This window comes from Glycine soja, chromosome 2 (genome assembly GCF_004193775.1).
Source record: "Glycine soja cultivar W05 chromosome 2, ASM419377v2, whole genome shotgun sequence".
Taxonomy (NCBI): domain Eukaryota; kingdom Viridiplantae; phylum Streptophyta; class Magnoliopsida; order Fabales; family Fabaceae; genus Glycine; species Glycine soja.
In genome coordinates this window covers 49,006,756-49,024,085 of record NC_041003.1, presented here as the reverse complement: position 1 = coordinate 49,024,085, position 17,330 = coordinate 49,006,756, and the positions used below count along the sequence as shown (strand labels likewise).

Sequence of the window (17,330 nt, the reverse complement as noted above, 5' to 3'; positions counted from 1 at the left end):
GGAGTTTTTTTTTTTTTTCCAATTTTTTATTGATGAGCTCCATCCATAATTTAAAACCAATATTTTAGCCTAGATTAGTCAAACAATAACCATCATACTCAATAAGTTGAATCATGCCTGCCAAATCGATTAAAAATGAATTGACTCGCTTATCCTATATTTTATATAACAATACTTATTTAGAAAAAACATAAATTTAAAAATTAGTACAGGTGATAATAGCTTTTTTGTAGAGGACTCGTGATAATAGTTGTTACATAATAATTGCACAAAAATATATTGTTTTTTTTACACTAATAATGCATGACCATAAACTATTTTTTATATATATATTATTTTCACCATTTCAATTAGCTTTTAATCTTATCTTCTGTTATTTTTTTAAATATATATTAAATATAAATGAGAACTCTTTTTTTTTTCTTTCATTCTAATTCTATATAGCGGTACCTCGTAACGTCACAGTCCAGCCACTCATTATTGGTCATGACTGGCTTCCTGTAACAAGCAAATATAATCCTCCATAAGATAATTAATGCTAAATACCAGTACGACTTCTAGAAATGATAAATTAATGACGACGAAACAATAATCATTCATTTTAATTATCTTGTAAAAGCACAATTTGGAAATTTCAAAAAAACACACACACACAATTTGGAAGTAGCGCGTACCCAATGAATGCAGAAGAAAGGTTGAAGTCGAAATGGTAGTTTAATAATTAGGGTCAAAAGAAGAAGCATGGTACTAGTATAGTAGAGTCCAAAATGGAATGCTAGCTGGCATAGCAGTGTGGTATGCAATTAATTATGCATACTGCATGCACTCTCTCAGTCTCTCTCGATCTCAAAAACACTTTATTTAGATTACTGCACCTACTTATGAATATGAAATATATCATTGCCCAATTCAAGAATTAATGCAGCCAAGGTCAGAACATTAGTAGATTGGGGCTGCCCATATTTTTTTTTAAATCGAATCAAATCACTCTATTAAAATGGTTTATTTTGAACAAAACTGTATTCATCATAAAGTAGCTGGTTTAACTTTTTCTAAATGATTTGTTTTTTTTTTAAAAAAAAAAAATTGGTTCAGTTTAGTTTAATTATGTTTTTTTTTACTCATGTATGATTAAGTTTTTTATTTATTTTAAAGAACGATGGACTCAGATTAAAGGCTGGCTGTGAAGTTGTTGTCGAGTGGGTGCTGTGATTTTGCATCCTGCTTGTTCAAACATTATTCAAGTTGTTCATTATGCTTTATTCGGGACACATGATTTGGAATCACATATTGTGAGAAGCAAACCAAATTGTTGACAGATTAGCTAAACATGTTTTAGGTATTGATATTAATTTTTATGTTTATATTTTTGCTTCTGATTTTATTGTTTTAGAATTAAGAGCTGATCTAGCTCAGACTTGTTTTCCTAGAGGCTTTTAGCCTTCTTAATATTATTCATTCACCCCAATTTTTTTGAAAGAACTAATTATTTTTTCATTTATAAGACTCAACTACCTAATTTATTAAAATTAAAAAAAAATAATTAATTTAATTAATAATAATAATTTTATTTTAAATTTATATTTTTTAAAATTATTTTTGTTATTAATATTTCTTTTTTTAAATTGTTTGTCAATATACTATCTTTCTTTTTATAATAACAGATATTTTTTGTCTAAAAATATTATAAATTAATTGACGAGTTATTAATGCAAAAATATTTCATTTTTTAAATTGTTATTAATATTTCTTATTTTAGAATGATCGAGTTAGAATTGATTTTCTTTTGCGCAATCCTATGACTCATATGGCATTAAACATTCAGTAGCCTCTTTCTTTTGTATTTTATTCCTTAAATTAAAAACGCGTTCTACACCATGCATCTAGCTTTCATATAGTCATATGTGTCCCCACACGCTTTCTCCCTTTACTTTCCTCCTTCTTAATTCCAATGCAAGACGACACAAAAATGTTACTTTCTTATTACTTCCTTCCAACTCCGAATCACACATAAGACACTGGAAAATAAGCACTGTGGATTTCTGAATATTTTTGTAGCTATATATGTTTGAACAAGTCCATGATCGTGATTTCATCAATTCAGAAACAAAAAAAAAATCCAAAATTTAGCTATATATATATGTTGAAAAATTAGTTGCTAATTAATGTTTAATTTGGTGTTTTCATTACCATAAGATCAAGAGCTTTGGAAACCTGTGGAACAATAATAGATTAATTAAAAGAGTTATTTGTTTTACTTTTGAAACAAATTAAGATTTAAAATTAGTTTTATAAAAAAATACTTATATTTAACTTTAAAATCAAGCCTAAATGTTGCTAATAGAGAGAGAGACGTTGTTGGCAACCCTTCCAACGTTGAGAGATAAGAATGTCTCTACTTAACATCAAATTCAAGCAAATTAATGAAGGTGGTCTTCAACTCCTTTTCATACTTATAAAAGGGCAACATTTCATTATTTCAAGCTTCAAACCCTGGTCAACCACTACTAGTACTAGTTATTTTGACGCTGTGTTTAAACTTTTTCCTTATACTATTGCAATAGTAAAAAGAAAAAAGAAAATAAAAATATCAAAGCCATCTTAAATCTTACCTTTCAGCAGATATAAATTAATTTTCAGGTAGACTTTTATACGTATTTGTGGGATGTGAGGGTTGGTTAAGATTAATTAAATACTGTTTTTATAATAAGTAGTTTTTTCTTTTAATTTATAATTTATAATTTTAACCATTTATAATAAGATTTAATTATTAATACTTAGTTTTCTCACTTTTACACATAAAAAATCATTTAATCCACATGCGTACCCCATCACAGTTATTTTAACGATGCCCTTTGTTATTACAATCTGTATTTAAACATTCTTTGATGTTCCAGTAAAAAAAAACATTCTTTAATGTTTAAAACTAAAAAAATTATATTAAAACTATATTTATCTTTAAAAATACTTTTGCACTTATAAAATAATTATTTAAAAAATTAAAAATTAATACCGTATGATGTTTATTGTTTAAAAGTAATAATCTCCTCAGGAGTCTCAACCCAGCAATATGGTAAAGCTAGGTTGGGAAAATGCCAATACTTGGTATTGTTCTATCAGGTCAAATTAACTGCGCGATATTTTCTTAATATTGTAGTTAATTTTCATTTGTTTTTATAGACCCCCAAATTAAGAGTATTGCTCCTTAATAAAATAAAATAAAAATTAAAAATAAATTTAACTTAATTATTGGAAAAATCGATTTAATTAAAATTATAAAGTATTGGTTTGACTTAAATTAAATTTATAATACTATATTTCAACCGAATTAAACTTACAAAATGAAGTTTCTGATGATTAATTTAAATATATTTTTACCTCCCAGTTGAACAAAATCAAACCAAACCACTGCTTAAGACGATTGGACTGCCCTCCAACTGAGCCGAAAGATGTTTGGAGCATTATGGACTTTGATCACTTCCAAATGGCTGAATTACGGTTGCAATAGCCTGCGTGCCAAGTTAAGAAATTCTTGCACAGAATCATCATTATTTCATTACCTCAAAATAAAGAAACTATGTGATTGCATGAAAAAAATAATGCATAAAGAAATTATTCTTCTTGTAATCAAATTTTATAATATAGAGATAAATAACTAGACTGTAAAAAAAAGAGATAAATAACTACATTTTTGAACAAAAAGATTTTGGGGATTTGGATTTTTTAATTAGAATTTTAAACCTTAATCGGTTTAAGATAAATATATACAGTTAACTATTTATTTCATTTATTAAACTCAACATTTAATAATAGTATTGAATTGAACTTTGTTATATTTAATATAAATACACAGATATAATAAATATATATAGGTATAGATAAATACACAGATATAATAAATATATACATGATGACCAGTTATCAAATACAGTACTAGTATAAGTATTCATTACCCGTTTATTACATTTAATCAAATATTAAATATACAATTAAGTCAAGAATCAATTAATACATACGTCACAGTAAAAAAAAAAAAAACATACGTCTTTATGTATTTAACCATAAGGATAACAAAGATACGTGCATCATGCATAAATGCAAACCTGTGTAGTGCGTTTAATACTTCCAAATTAAATTAACAGTTCCAATGATTCTAATTTTTGAATTATGATGGTCAATTCTACATAGATCAATACCGTGCTTTTCTTTCAATTGAAGAAAAACGTTGGAAGCAATGCAATACGAGACGTCGCAGTTGGTTTTTTTTTTTTCCCCAAACAAATATTAATTATTAATGAGAAAAAAGTTTGTTTAATTTTTTTAAAAAATAACTTAAAAATAAGTATTTTTAAAAAACAGATAAAATTGACTTATTAAAATAAACAGAAAACTATATTTTTTAGAAGAAACAATTTAGACAAATACACTAAAAAAATATAAAGTTGTTTATTTCAACAAATAAATTTTAACAAACTGATCATATGTCTGGGATGATTAACTAAAAATAGCTTAAAACTGAAAAACTAGCTTATTAAATTATAAGTATTGAATAAAATTAATTTTTACCATAACTAAAATGCATAAAATTAAAAAAAATCATGATTTATTTTAAAAGTATAATAAAAAATTTGATAAATATATTGAGGATAAAAAATAAAGAAAATATAAATATACTAGTAGTTAGAAGCTATCATTTTAGAAAATGCTATTTCAAGTATAATTTTAAAAAATGCTACAAACTATTAAAAAAATATTTACTAAATAATCAAATAAAATTTTTCATTTAATAAAAAAAATTAGAGACTAATTAAAATATCTTGTTGATTTGTCGATTATATAGTGATAATATGAGTTATTATAAATTTCTAATATTTTGATTCCTAAGGTATTTTTCTTTTACAATTTTTGTGAATGATTTACCATATTTTGATTCTCGCACAACTCAAATGTGAATAACAAAAACAATAATTTTCAGTTGCTTTTGTTTTGTTGCATCTTAAGGTAAATCTTATATGTTAATCCAACGACACACTTAATATGTAAGTAAATTGTAGAAAAAATATGATTAAAATTTTAATACTTAATTTTATCCAAAATTGTAAAAAAAAAAAAGTTATACTATTGTTGAATTGTTTGGCAAATGTACCAAATTATTCTAAGTAGTAATTCTCGGAAGTCCGAGTATCGTTTCCACGGGAATTTTATTGCACTTTATTGAATACTCTTCAATTTATAAGTAAAAGTAATTAGTAAAAAATCAGGAATAGGCGCAAAAATAAATTGTTACTACTAGATCAAATAATTTAGGAAGACAATTGATGGAAATGTCAAGACCGGACAAACCTAATTGGTCTACGATGCATGTATTTATGATGTTCATTACCAATGAAGTTGAATTAGTTCTATCCACATCTATTAATTTTACTTGCCCTTGATGCCTTACGATAACAAACCTATTTTAACTACCTATCTCCCAAATGTCTTTGTGAAGATTCAATAATTAAAATGCATTAAGGTCAAATTCTAGATGTTGCTAAATGCATCGGCATTGGGCCATCATTCTATGCCTAGCAATGCTAGCCCGACAATCCTTTTCTTAATTTGTTCTATTAGGTGTTACCCTTTTCCAAGCGCATAACTCCTAAAACTGATGCATGCATTACTTCTTAAACCCTTATTAGGAAATACCCTCTCCCGAGCGAATAAAACCCAAAAGAAATTTAAGACATAAATACAAGATAAGAAGAAAAGAATTAGAACATAAAACCTGGAATGAATCTTCTTTGCATTGATAACTCTTGAAGTACATCATACATCATTGGCTTTTTAGGCCTGCCAGGCCCTAGCTAGGGGATTAGCCACTCATGACCATTGAGGGCTTTACAATTGTGGGGTGAAGGAAAAAATGGATAATACAAGCAAAGAATGTAGAGAGAAAAGGGAGAGCTCAGACTTGGAATGACTTGGAATACTGAGAGAAGTACTTTGAGGCAAGATGTGTGTTTTTCCTTGGCTTGGATCTCTATTTATAGATGCAGAAATGAGCTTTGGGCCTTCATAGGTGCGCTTAGCGCGTTCAGATCGTGCGCTCAGCGCGTGCTGTAGGCTTAGTATGTGCTTCTGTTGGATCGTGTGCTTGGCGCGTGCCTCGCGCTTAGCGCACGTAACAAATCCTGCATCTTCGTGCTTAACGCCTCGCTTAGCGCTTGTGCTGCCTTGCACGCTTAGCGCGTAACGCGCGCATTTTGGGCTGGACCTACTTCAAATTTTCTTCTTTTTCTTCAATTTCTGGTGTCTTTTTGCTTGTTGTACCTTCAGTTTTCATATCTGCGGCAAAAAATTCAACTTAATTAATTTTCTAACTTTTAATTACAAATAACTACTAAATAATTAATTTTAAGTCAAAATTTGACTAATTCTCTACTATTAATTCATGATTATTTAGCAGTACTAGAAACTTGATTTAGTTTTAAATATTCTTAATCTAAATTTTCGAGTTTTTCTTCTTTTTTAACACTGGGAAGCCAAGCGATATGGCCACAACGCAACCAATTCCAATTCTATAATTAATGTTTGAATACATTTCCCACTTCCAACTTTGGACTTTTCCTTCACATCTTAAACGCACGTTTCCCAAGCGCTAGGCTTGCAAACCCTGTTCTTCCTTGCAAGTTTTTTTGGTTTATGCTTAAAGTAATAAAATTGTGTAAGGTGGTTTGTGCTTAAAGTAATAAAATTGATTAAGCTGGTTTATCCTTAAAGTAATAAAATTGGACAGGGTGTAAATTAGTACTAAATGTTAACTATTAGCAGAAACTCACCAGAAATAATTACTACTATTTAAGTCTAAACCACAAACAATTTAATTTATTCATTCAACTACTTCTACATTAAGAGATCTTTTTTAGGATGGTTGTTAACCCCGCGTTTGAAGGATCAGAATTAACTCTAGATCCTTTACAGAACAAAAAAATGCAATGCATAATATAAATACTCATATTGGCTTTGGCATAGTTTTTTTGTCACATGCTCCCAACCAGAGTACAGTAGCTACCAACATCACCATTTATGCAACCCACTGTCTATCCTCATCTGATAGCATAGCATATAATAGACTCTGACTCACTCCCTATCATTTTCATCCTGCTTGAACAACCAAAAAGAGTTCCACTCTCCGAAAAGTGAAAACACTTTCATGGAGATTAACTTAGATTATTCCAAGATGCTCTTTTTACTCCTCCTTGGTTCCACTTCATTGATTTTTTTCTTCCCACAATTGGCTTCTGCTGCCACTCCCAAGCTCAACACTCAAGAGGGTAAAACTCATTCCTTCATTCATTGTTGTATCAGATTAGTTCATACTTTTCCATGTTTTGGATTGGAACATAGAGTTGCAAAAGTGAGGCAGAGTCAATAGTCTCACTCAGTTCTTTTGTTTGGATCTATGAACAGCAAAAGCAATCATGGATTGGTTGTTTCATTTCATCATAGCTTCTAATTCTATGCATATGCATCTGTGTTAAGATTCATTAGAATGTTGTTTGGTTTTTCTCTTATTGATGAAGTTGAATTGTGTGCAGTGAAGGCATTGAAGGAGATAGGGAGCAAGATTGGGAAGAAAGACTGGGACTTTGGGGTGGATCCTTGCAGTGGAAAAGGAAATTGGAATGTGTCTGATGCTAGGAAAGGCTTTGAGAGTTCTGTCATATGTGATTGTTCCTTCGATCACAATTCTTCTTGCCATGTCGTAAGCATGTAATGTTCTCTTTCTCTCTTTTGTTTCAATCAAGTTTTTGGTCCAATCCCTATGGATTCTATTGGAAAAAACCCAAATAAAACCAAGATAAAACATATAAGTGAGGGACAATCCTCCCTCTATAATTTTTTTTACTACCATCAAACCTGAAGTTACCATCAAACCTTCACGTGCAGTTACACATTCTTCTTTATGAAAAAAAAAATGTCCAGTTATAAATTCATGTTTTCTTTGCTGGATTCCAATAACTTTTTTAATTGATGAAGCAAAAAGGAAGAAAAGGGTAATGGGTGTTTTTCTACTAGTTTTCTTTTTACCTAGAATATTTCCAAAGATTTATAATATACTGCCTTCTTAAAAAAGTTGACTATATATCCGGAAGCTTAATCATGCATATTTATGGTTGTGGCTTGTCAAAGTAACGCGTAGGAGTAAATGAGAAGAGGAAAATGTTTCGTGGACTATATTTTTAAAATAAATGTATACCAGAGAAATAATAATAAAAATAAGTAAATGACAAAAATAATTATATACTTATCATGTATAATGTTGATTTTATTATGTTTAAGTACCAGAACTCATTAACATACAAAAAAACTTAAGTTTGAAATGTCGGACACGGGTCTTGATCGACAACTCAACCGACCCGATGTAAGTTGACTTTGAACGTGATGTGCTGTCTTTATCTTTTTTTCTTGTCAATGTTTCCTGAAAACTTATGATTTTCATCTGTTGGGTTATACGTTTACGTTTTTGCTTCAAACTATTTTTTTTTGTTACATTAAACTGTGTCTAGTAAAAAAGTAATTTGTTGATTTTTTAAATAGGAAATGTTGATTAATTTTTGTTCAAAGAATGGGTAAGGGTTTACTGAACACTAGATCAACTGTTGATGGTTACCACAGAAGGGATACTGATCACTGCTCACTAGTCTCACAGACAGGTTAATGACCAAAAATATATATTATTTTTCCTAGGTAGCACGATTAGTTTTTACAAAAAATGATCATTTCATATTTCAAGAGGTGTAAATTTTTTAAAATAGGCAAAATTTAAAGAGGTATACATACCTTAGGTTTTAAGAGAGAGATAAGAATAAAAAATGATAGATTTAACAAGTGATGCGATAGAAAGAAAAAAAAAAGGATGTAAGTTTAATTTTTTTATATTAAAATTAAAACATATAACTTTATGCATCCTGTCCAACCCCAACTCCATTAGGATAGTGGGTTTGAGAGGGGTGCAAGGTGGGTATACAATTTGTGGTTAGACACCTTAATTTCATATAAACATGTTTGGATTTCAACAAAAAGAAAGTAATTAAATTAAGAGTTTAATTTTAATACATTTTAAAGTAATTAGAAAACACTTTAGATATGATTTTAAAAATAATGAGTACAAAACTCAACATTTTGGCATACATAGCAATCATGATTTCTTTACAGCGTAAAATAGTTAATACTTTCAATACAGTCTAATTAAATTCTTGAATTAATTATAAATTCTACCTTGGTTAAAAAAAAAAAAAGATTTGTGTTTGTGAGCACTTCCTAACTTTTGTACACAATGGTGTAGTATAACATGAGGGATTCACAAGATTGTTTCTTCTCTCATTTCATGTACTGTATTTGTTTATTGGTTGGATATCTTGGAATAATCATGTTAACCACCATATAAATTCTGAATTTCTGCTTTTATTTTCATATTCTAAATGAACAGATCCTTGAAGGCTCAGAATCTGTCTGGTAGTCTCTCACCAGATTTTTCCAAGCTTCATCATCTCCAAGAATTGTAAGATAATCAAATCTCAGTTTTGAAGCCATGACTTTTTTTGTTGGTCTGCATGATGTTCCCTGTGGAATGGTGAAGTCCAGTAACTTTGTCTTGCACTTTCAAACAGAGATCTTAGTCGTAACATCATCACTGGGGCTATACCTCCACAATGGGGTACCATGCGCTTGGTTGAGCTGTAAGAACTTTCTGTTTTTTCTGCATTGTCTCTTCAATTTCTTTCTTCTTTTTAAGTAAACAACTTGAGATCAGTGACTCTAAAGATTCTTGTTAATTGAATATGCAGCTCTTTTATGGGAAACAAATTGTCAGGGCCATTCCCCAAAGTTCTCACCAATATCACAACCCTCAGAAACTTGTATGTTGAAATCATTTCCTTATTTTCAAATGAATTGTTAGTTTACTCAATTACTTAGCTTAGCGATAAATTGAATGTATTTTTAAAGAAAAATAGAAACAAAGTGAAAAGTATATTTGGAATATCTAAAGGTAGCTTTTGCCTCTTGCCAACATATTTCCTTTTACCTAAAGGAAGCTTGGCATAGGTGATCCAGGATTGCTGGTTTAGTATAATTGCCAATTTATTTCTGCAGCTTTGTTTAAATTAAATATTTTATGAATGTTACAGGAGTATTGAAGGAAATCAATTTTCAGGCCACATTCCAACGGAGATTGGGAAGCTGACCAATTTAGAAAAGCTGTAATTCTTTTGATCTTCTTTGTGTGTTTATTGGAAATTTGGAATCTCAATATCTGCTTCACTTTTCCCCCTAATATATTATTTTGTAGTGTTTTAACATGAGTAAATCATGCTTGTTTAGCATTCTGTCATCCAATGGATTCACGGGAGCATTGCCACCCACGCTTTCCAAGTTAACCAAGTTGATTGATTTGTAAGTTCTTATTAAGTTTACATCTTCTAGCACATGGTTACAATCTGACAGATAAAGATGCACAAAGATGAGCCCTTTGATTGTATTTAATATTAGGTAGTGAGGTGTTACTGCAAGCCACTGCAGGTTTCTTAAATTAATTCATATAAGGAGCTACAAAACTAAAGAATCTGTAGTTTGCTTATCACTTATGTTCTTTTATTGTTGTTACATTTGAATTTTGACATTTCTTTGCATACTGATTAACCTTTGGGAAACACATTTTAGGAGGATAAGTGACAATAATTTCTTTGGGAAGATTCCCGATTTCATTAGTAATTGGACATTGATCGAAAAGCTGTAAGTCTCCTACCTCGTTCTTTCTTGTTGTATTTGTTGTATAGACTACTTTATCATGTTAACTTTTTTTCTTTTGGGGTTACAGGCATATGCACGGTTGCTCTCTTGAGGGTCCCATACCTTCTAGCATTTCTGCCTTGACAAGATTAAGTGATTTGTATGTTTGTAATTCTTTATTTTATTTATGTTTTGATCATAGAAGATGAATATGCTAAGTGATTGTTTTATTTTTCTTTGATACTTAGGAGGATAGCTGACCTAAAAGGTAGTAAAAGCTCAGCTTTCCCACCACTAAATAACTTGAAATCCATGAAGACACTGTAAGCTCAATGACTTAAACGCTTCTTTCTCTTATAAGTCTTTATAAAAATGACTTATATTTTATTTGGACATCATAATGCAGGGTATTGAGAAAATGCATGATTAAAGGAGAAATCCCAGCATATATTGGGAGAATGGAAAAACTGAAAATCTTGTAAGTTGTTCAACAAGTAACTTGCAACAGTTTTGACAACATAAAATATGTTACTTTGAGGATCATGTTCCACTTGAGAAGATCTCAGAGAATCAATTCAAGTTGTATAAGCCATCCTTACATATAAATTATAATGTTGACACTGCACTCATAATAATATTCTATAATTTATCTAGATCTGAAATACAATTTTTTCCAGGTAAAAAGTTTTGTAGGTCAATTATGGCAAAATGCATTTTTTTATAATAAAAAATATATTAACCGTTTCCTTACGTAAAACAAGTTCTTTTATTTTATCTTCGTTGCTGTAGAGATTTGAGTTACAATGGCTTGAGTGGAGAGATACCTGAATCTTTTGCCCAACTTGACAAAGTAGACTTCATGTAAGTGGATTGGTTGAATGAAATATGTTATTGGTACATCTCATTTTTAATTTTGACGAAAAAAATGTGTTAAATAATGCAGGTATCTTACCGGGAACAAATTATCGGGGATTATACCTGGCTGGGTCCTTGCAAATAACAAAAACATGTACGTTAAATTCTTGAATTGTTATGTTTCAATTTTCAGTGTTTCATCTAATATTTTCTTCAGTAGCTACAGTGACTAAGCCACCAAGAAATACACACACAAACATGTGTGTAGTGGATAAGGCACCAAGAAACTCTCTCTCTCTCTCTCTCGGTGTAGATTAATATGTTTTAGAGCATTTAGAATTGAGCAACAAGTCAAGTCTTATATTAAATTCCAACATGAAACAATTTTTTCAACAAATCCATTTAGAAAATGAACAAAAATATAGTTAAATGGCTTATACTCTCTAGGAACTTCAATCTATTGATGTCTGCATAAAGATAATATATGATACACAACTAAAATTAAATAAACACTCCTTTAGCAACATGAGATTAACATCTTTTATAATATATTTTGGTGCACAGTGATATCTCTGACAACAACTTCTCCTGGGACAGCTCAAGTCCAACTGAATGTCCACGCGGGAGCATGTAAAGTTTTATTTAAGCTTTGAGTATAAGTTGTCCTCAATTAGTCATCAGTTATCACTGAAACATTTTTTTTTTCCAGAAACCTTGTTGAGAGCTACTCTTCATCTGTAAATACACAGTAAGCTGTTTTGTTTGGAATGTTTTCTGTAAAATTTGGTTTTTGGTAGTAGCCCTAGAATATAACCTTAAATTTCTCTCTCTGTTGCAGAAATAAGATTCATTCATGCTTAAAAAGGAACTTTCCATGCACATCTTCAGTTAACAAATGTAAGTATGTGACCATACTACAAGTTTTAAATTACTTTTATGATCTGATAGGCTGGTTTAAATATTGACTCAAATTCTGTGACCTGAAATTGAGTGAAATAAGTTAATGAGAAACTCTCAACTCAACATGATTTCATACCGAAAAGAAAATTTTAAGATAGTCATATAACATGATTTTGCTTATGATTCTATTTATGCAAAAGTTCACTGCCTACTTCTTTGCTAACAATCTTAAGCTCAGAGTTGTACAGAAATTCGTATAAAACAAAATAAAGTAAGAATGATAAATGTCCATTAGGAAAGAAACAAGAATATAACTGTTTTTCTTAAGGGGTTAAGACTGATTTCCTCCTTTTCTAATTATTTGAAATAAATAGATTGACTAATTCTAAGAAACTTAAAACTGGAAGATAATTTGATAGTCTTTTTTATTACAACCATTGAATGATTGTAATGACATTTTATTGAATAAATTCAAGTAACTGAACTAAAATCTTAAATAATTCAAATACTAATTATATTGTGTTCTTAGCGAATTTTACCTTTCTATGCTGTTGTCTATCTTTACCATTAGACCATTACAATTTGAAAGATTTTACACTAAGTATTCTTTCTTTTCAACCCTGTTTGTCATTAATTTGTTTTTCAATAGATCATTACTCCATGAACATTAATTGTGGTGGTAACGAAGCAAATATTAGTGGTCAAATCTATGAAGCTGACAGAGAACAAAAGGGTGCTGCAATGTTATATTACACCGGCCAAGATTGGGCTCTTAGTAGCACTGGAAACTTCATGGACAATGATATTGACTCTGATCCATATGTTGTGGCCAATACTTCTAGACTGAATGTCTCTGCACTCAATTCACAACTATATACAACAGCGCGTGTTTCTCCCCTTGCTCTCACATACTATGGCCTCTGCCTAATAAATGGAAATTACACAGTTAAGCTTCACTTTGCTGAGATTATTTTCATCAATGATAGGTCACTTTACAGTCTTGGAAGGCGAGTATTTGACGTCTATATCCAGGTAACAATTAGTACTTGGCTAATTTTCAAATGATGCTAAATAATTCATTTGCACTGAGTTGTGCATTGATGTAGATGGAATATTTTTTACTGAAGATGGAAAATATTATTGTGTCCTTAAATTAAGGGGAATTTAGTGCTGAAAGACTTTGATATCCAAAGAGAAGCTGGTGGTACTGGCAAGCCAATTGTGAAGACATTGAATGCTAGTGTCACCCAACACACCTTGGAGATTCACTTCTACTGGGCTGGAAAAGGAACCACTGGCATACCCACAAGAGGAGTTTATGGACCTCTTATATCTGCTATTTCAGTTAACCCTAGTAAGTCACGTATCCTGCATATTAGTGTTAGTGCTTTATCTGACTTAATAAGACTGCATTATGAATTTTAAAAAATGTAGGAAAAGGGAAAGATTACCATTTATGTCTACCTCTACAGTCTACAAGACCTCCACTAGATTTCCATTTATCCGATCCAGTTCTGTTCTTCATTTATGCAAAAGCTAAAAGTAAATAATACTTTTCCCTTGCACAGATTTTAAACCTCCATCAGGGGATGGCAAAAGAACTTATTTCATGCTGGCCATCGGCATAGTAGCTGGTGTTTTAGTGGTTGTTCTTCTGGTACTGGTTCTCATGAGGAGGATGGGATGGTTAGGAGGCAAAGATCCAGTGTATAAAGGTATGGAATATGCCACTAAGGTTCTTTTAGTTAGAATAAAAATTTCCATTTGTTTCCAGCACAACATCTTTTCTATATCCATCAGTATTTGCCTGAGATTCTTCAACAATTTGTATTAAATAAATATTTCTACAAATTTTATTCAAATGTAATAAAACTGAAGCGCAATAATTTACTTTTATATAAGATTTTTCAGAAAGAGAAGGCTTTAAGAGAACATAGGAGAGTATACCTGCTCACCATATATATTTATATGCTAGATAGAAATGAAATGAACTATGTGGAAGATATTGTAGAGAAAGTTATAAACTTTGTTGTTGAATCCAAATTTCGATTTTTTTTTCAGAGCTCAGGGGCATAGATCTGCAGACGGGATTATTTACACTAAGACAAATCAAAGCAGCAACGAAAAACTTTGATGCAGAGAATAAAATTGGTGAAGGTGGCTTTGGTTGTGTTTTTAAGGTATTTTGATCTTCCATTCTTGGTTACCTATTCCATCTTATGGTTAATTTATTTGTTACTTGATTTGAAATAGAAGACACACTTATAATTTAATTGATAATCTCTGTAATGCATTTTGTACTCATTAGCAAGCATATATAACCTTCGTGGGTAATGAAAGAGAAAAATTATCCACGTGCATGATGGTTAAAGTGTAATGGAGATTTGTTAGACCAATCAACACTTCAGTAGTTTGATATGTGTACCTGTGTAATTGTAATGCAAGAAAAAAAAAATACACCTTGTTCATGATGCAGGGCCTATTATCAGATGGTACAATAATAGCAGTAAAGCAGCTTTCTTCAAAATCTAAACAGGGAAATCGTGAGTTTGTGAATGAGATGGGACTGATATCTGGACTTCAACATCCCAATCTTGTTAAGCTTTATGGATGTTGTGTGGAGGGCAACCAGCTAATACTGATATATGAGTACATGGAAAATAATTGTCTATCTCGCATTCTTTTTGGTAAGCTTCATGATGAATAAACTTTAGCCATACTTGCCATTTGAATCAAATATTTGATATAATCAACTAACTGATTGTCCTTCTCCCAATCACATACAGGGAGGGATCCAAACAAAACAAAACTAGACTGGCCAACAAGGAAGAAAATTTGTCTTGGTATAGCTAAAGCTTTGGCTTATCTTCATGAAGAGTCCAGAATAAAAATCATACATAGGGATATAAAGGCAAGTAATGTATTGTTGGACAAGGATTTTAATGCTAAAGTCTCAGATTTTGGCTTGGCAAAACTAATTGAAGATGACAAAACCCATATTAGCACTCGAGTTGCAGGAACAATGTAAGTTCATATTTTGCTACTATTTCTCTTGTTTTCATATCAAAACATAGCATTGCAATCTTGATAATAGTTTGGAGGAAAGATTCACCACTGGTTTTGTCATGAAAAAACAAGAGTAAAGTCTATGTTGCCAAGGACCTATATCTCTAACACACCCCTTCTTGCAAAACGTCTTTTTGGGCATGGAAATAGGAACAAGACATGTCTCCTCAATCATGTGCCAAAATCATAATTAGATTTAGAGACACAGAAGCAGCAAGAACATTTCATTCAAGGATCATTTTCCTAAAATCTTAAGCAGTGGATGCCCTTGAATAGTTTATGTAACATATATTATCTGATGAGATGTTTGGAGCAAATACACTTTAAAGGATAAAGTGTGCACTTGAAAAATACCCACTTTTAATCAATAGTGGAGATTATGGTAAAAATCAAATGCATGTGTATCATTCTCTGAAGTTAGTTATAATTTCAAGCATTAAATATTTAACCCATGATTATTGATGTACTTTATTCTGTAAAGTATACTCTTAGTCAAATCCATTATTTCAACAATGCTAAATGCTTTTTTTTTTTTTTTTCATTTTGTAGTGGTTATATGGCTCCTGAGTATGCAATGCGTGGCTATCTAACTGACAAAGCAGATGTTTATAGCTTTGGGGTGGTTGCATTGGAAACTGTCAGTGGAAAGAGCAATACAAATTTCAGGCCAAACGAGGATTTTTTTTACCTTCTTGATTGGGTAATTAGAATTTATCTTAATGCGTAATATAACGGCTCAAACAAACAAAAGATACTAAGTTACCAAGACCTATGGATTATTGGTTTTACTATACATATACGGTCATATCAAGTGATAAGGGTTTTGGAAAGATTAAATCACAAAGTCATGTGACTTTTTTCAGTGATCATGTAATCATAAAATCACTTGTAATCTTAACATATAGTTATTTGGTCTAGAATTGTTCACACACACACACACATATATTGCAATTCTTTTTTAGAGTTTTAGTATCAATTTGGTCTGAAATTTGAGTTTCTTTCAGGCATATGTTTTGCAAGAGAGAGGAAGTCTTCTAGAGTTGGTTGATCCAAATTTGGGTTCAGAGTATTCAACTGAGGAGGCCATGGTGGTGCTAAATGTGGCTCTCTTATGTACTAATGCATCTCCTACACTTAGACCAACAATGTCCCAAGTTGTGAGCATGCTTGAAGGTTGGACTGATATTCAAGATCTACTTTCTGATCCGGGATATTCAGCTATCAGTTCAAGTTCCAAACATAAGAGTATAAGAAGTCACTTCTGGCAGAATCCAAGCGGAACACATAGCATGTCAATACCTAGTATTGATACTGATTTCTCTGGCTCACATGTTGAAACAGATAAGAGCTATCTTCCCGTAACCGTTAATTCAGATGGATCAGACAAGTGAAATTAGTTTCTTAATGCCACATTTAATACAAAACTCGTGGTGTATTCAATGAAAGAAAAGAGAGAGAAAAAAATTAAAATTAATAACCATGTAAATACTAAAGAGTTTTATCTTGTTGCTCTCGTTCGCCCAAAATTTGGGGTGCCATCATTTGAAGCTATGGTTATGTACCTATTCCCATCACACTGGGGTGCCTTAATTTAGGGTTAGTTACAATTTACGTTGACATGTGAGATTGCTAACATTACAGTCTCTAATACATTATCTATTGCTTAAATTTATCAAAAGCTACAAAATCATGTGTGGATGTCATTAAACAAGGTGCAAGACCTACAAAATTTC

General features: G+C 30.9%; 1 protein-coding gene across 3 annotated transcripts; it reads left to right on the top strand.

The window, feature by feature from the left end:
- Positions 1-6,982: 6,982 nt before the first annotated feature.
- Positions 6,983-17,275, top strand: LOC114402033 (probable LRR receptor-like serine/threonine-protein kinase At1g07650). 3 transcript variants are annotated; one of them, XM_028364581.1, is made up of 24 exons: positions 6,983-7,316; positions 7,581-7,755; positions 9,476-9,547; positions 9,657-9,725; positions 9,834-9,905; positions 10,176-10,247; positions 10,369-10,440; positions 10,708-10,779; positions 10,865-10,936; positions 11,025-11,099; positions 11,183-11,254; positions 11,566-11,637; positions 11,720-11,785; positions 12,196-12,261; positions 12,341-12,379; positions 12,470-12,528; positions 13,181-13,563; positions 13,690-13,885; positions 14,100-14,246; positions 14,593-14,711; positions 15,008-15,218; positions 15,318-15,555; positions 16,147-16,297; positions 16,602-17,275. In XM_028364581.1, exons 1-24 carry the CDS (start codon positions 7,196-7,198, stop codon positions 16,986-16,988), a joined length of 3,078 nt encoding a protein of 1,025 aa, XP_028220382.1. In that variant the 5' UTR covers positions 6,983-7,195; the 3' UTR covers positions 16,989-17,275. The 3 variants fall into 3 exon arrangements, with proteins under 3 accessions (XP_028220382.1, XP_028220386.1, XP_028220390.1); XM_028364585.1 differs by lacking the exons at positions 6,983-7,316; positions 7,581-7,755 and adding an exon at positions 8,679-8,699; XM_028364589.1 differs by lacking the exons at positions 6,983-7,316; positions 7,581-7,755; positions 9,476-9,547; positions 9,657-9,725; positions 9,834-9,905 and having other exon boundaries at positions 10,337-10,440.
- Positions 17,276-17,330: the final 55 nt, after the last annotated feature.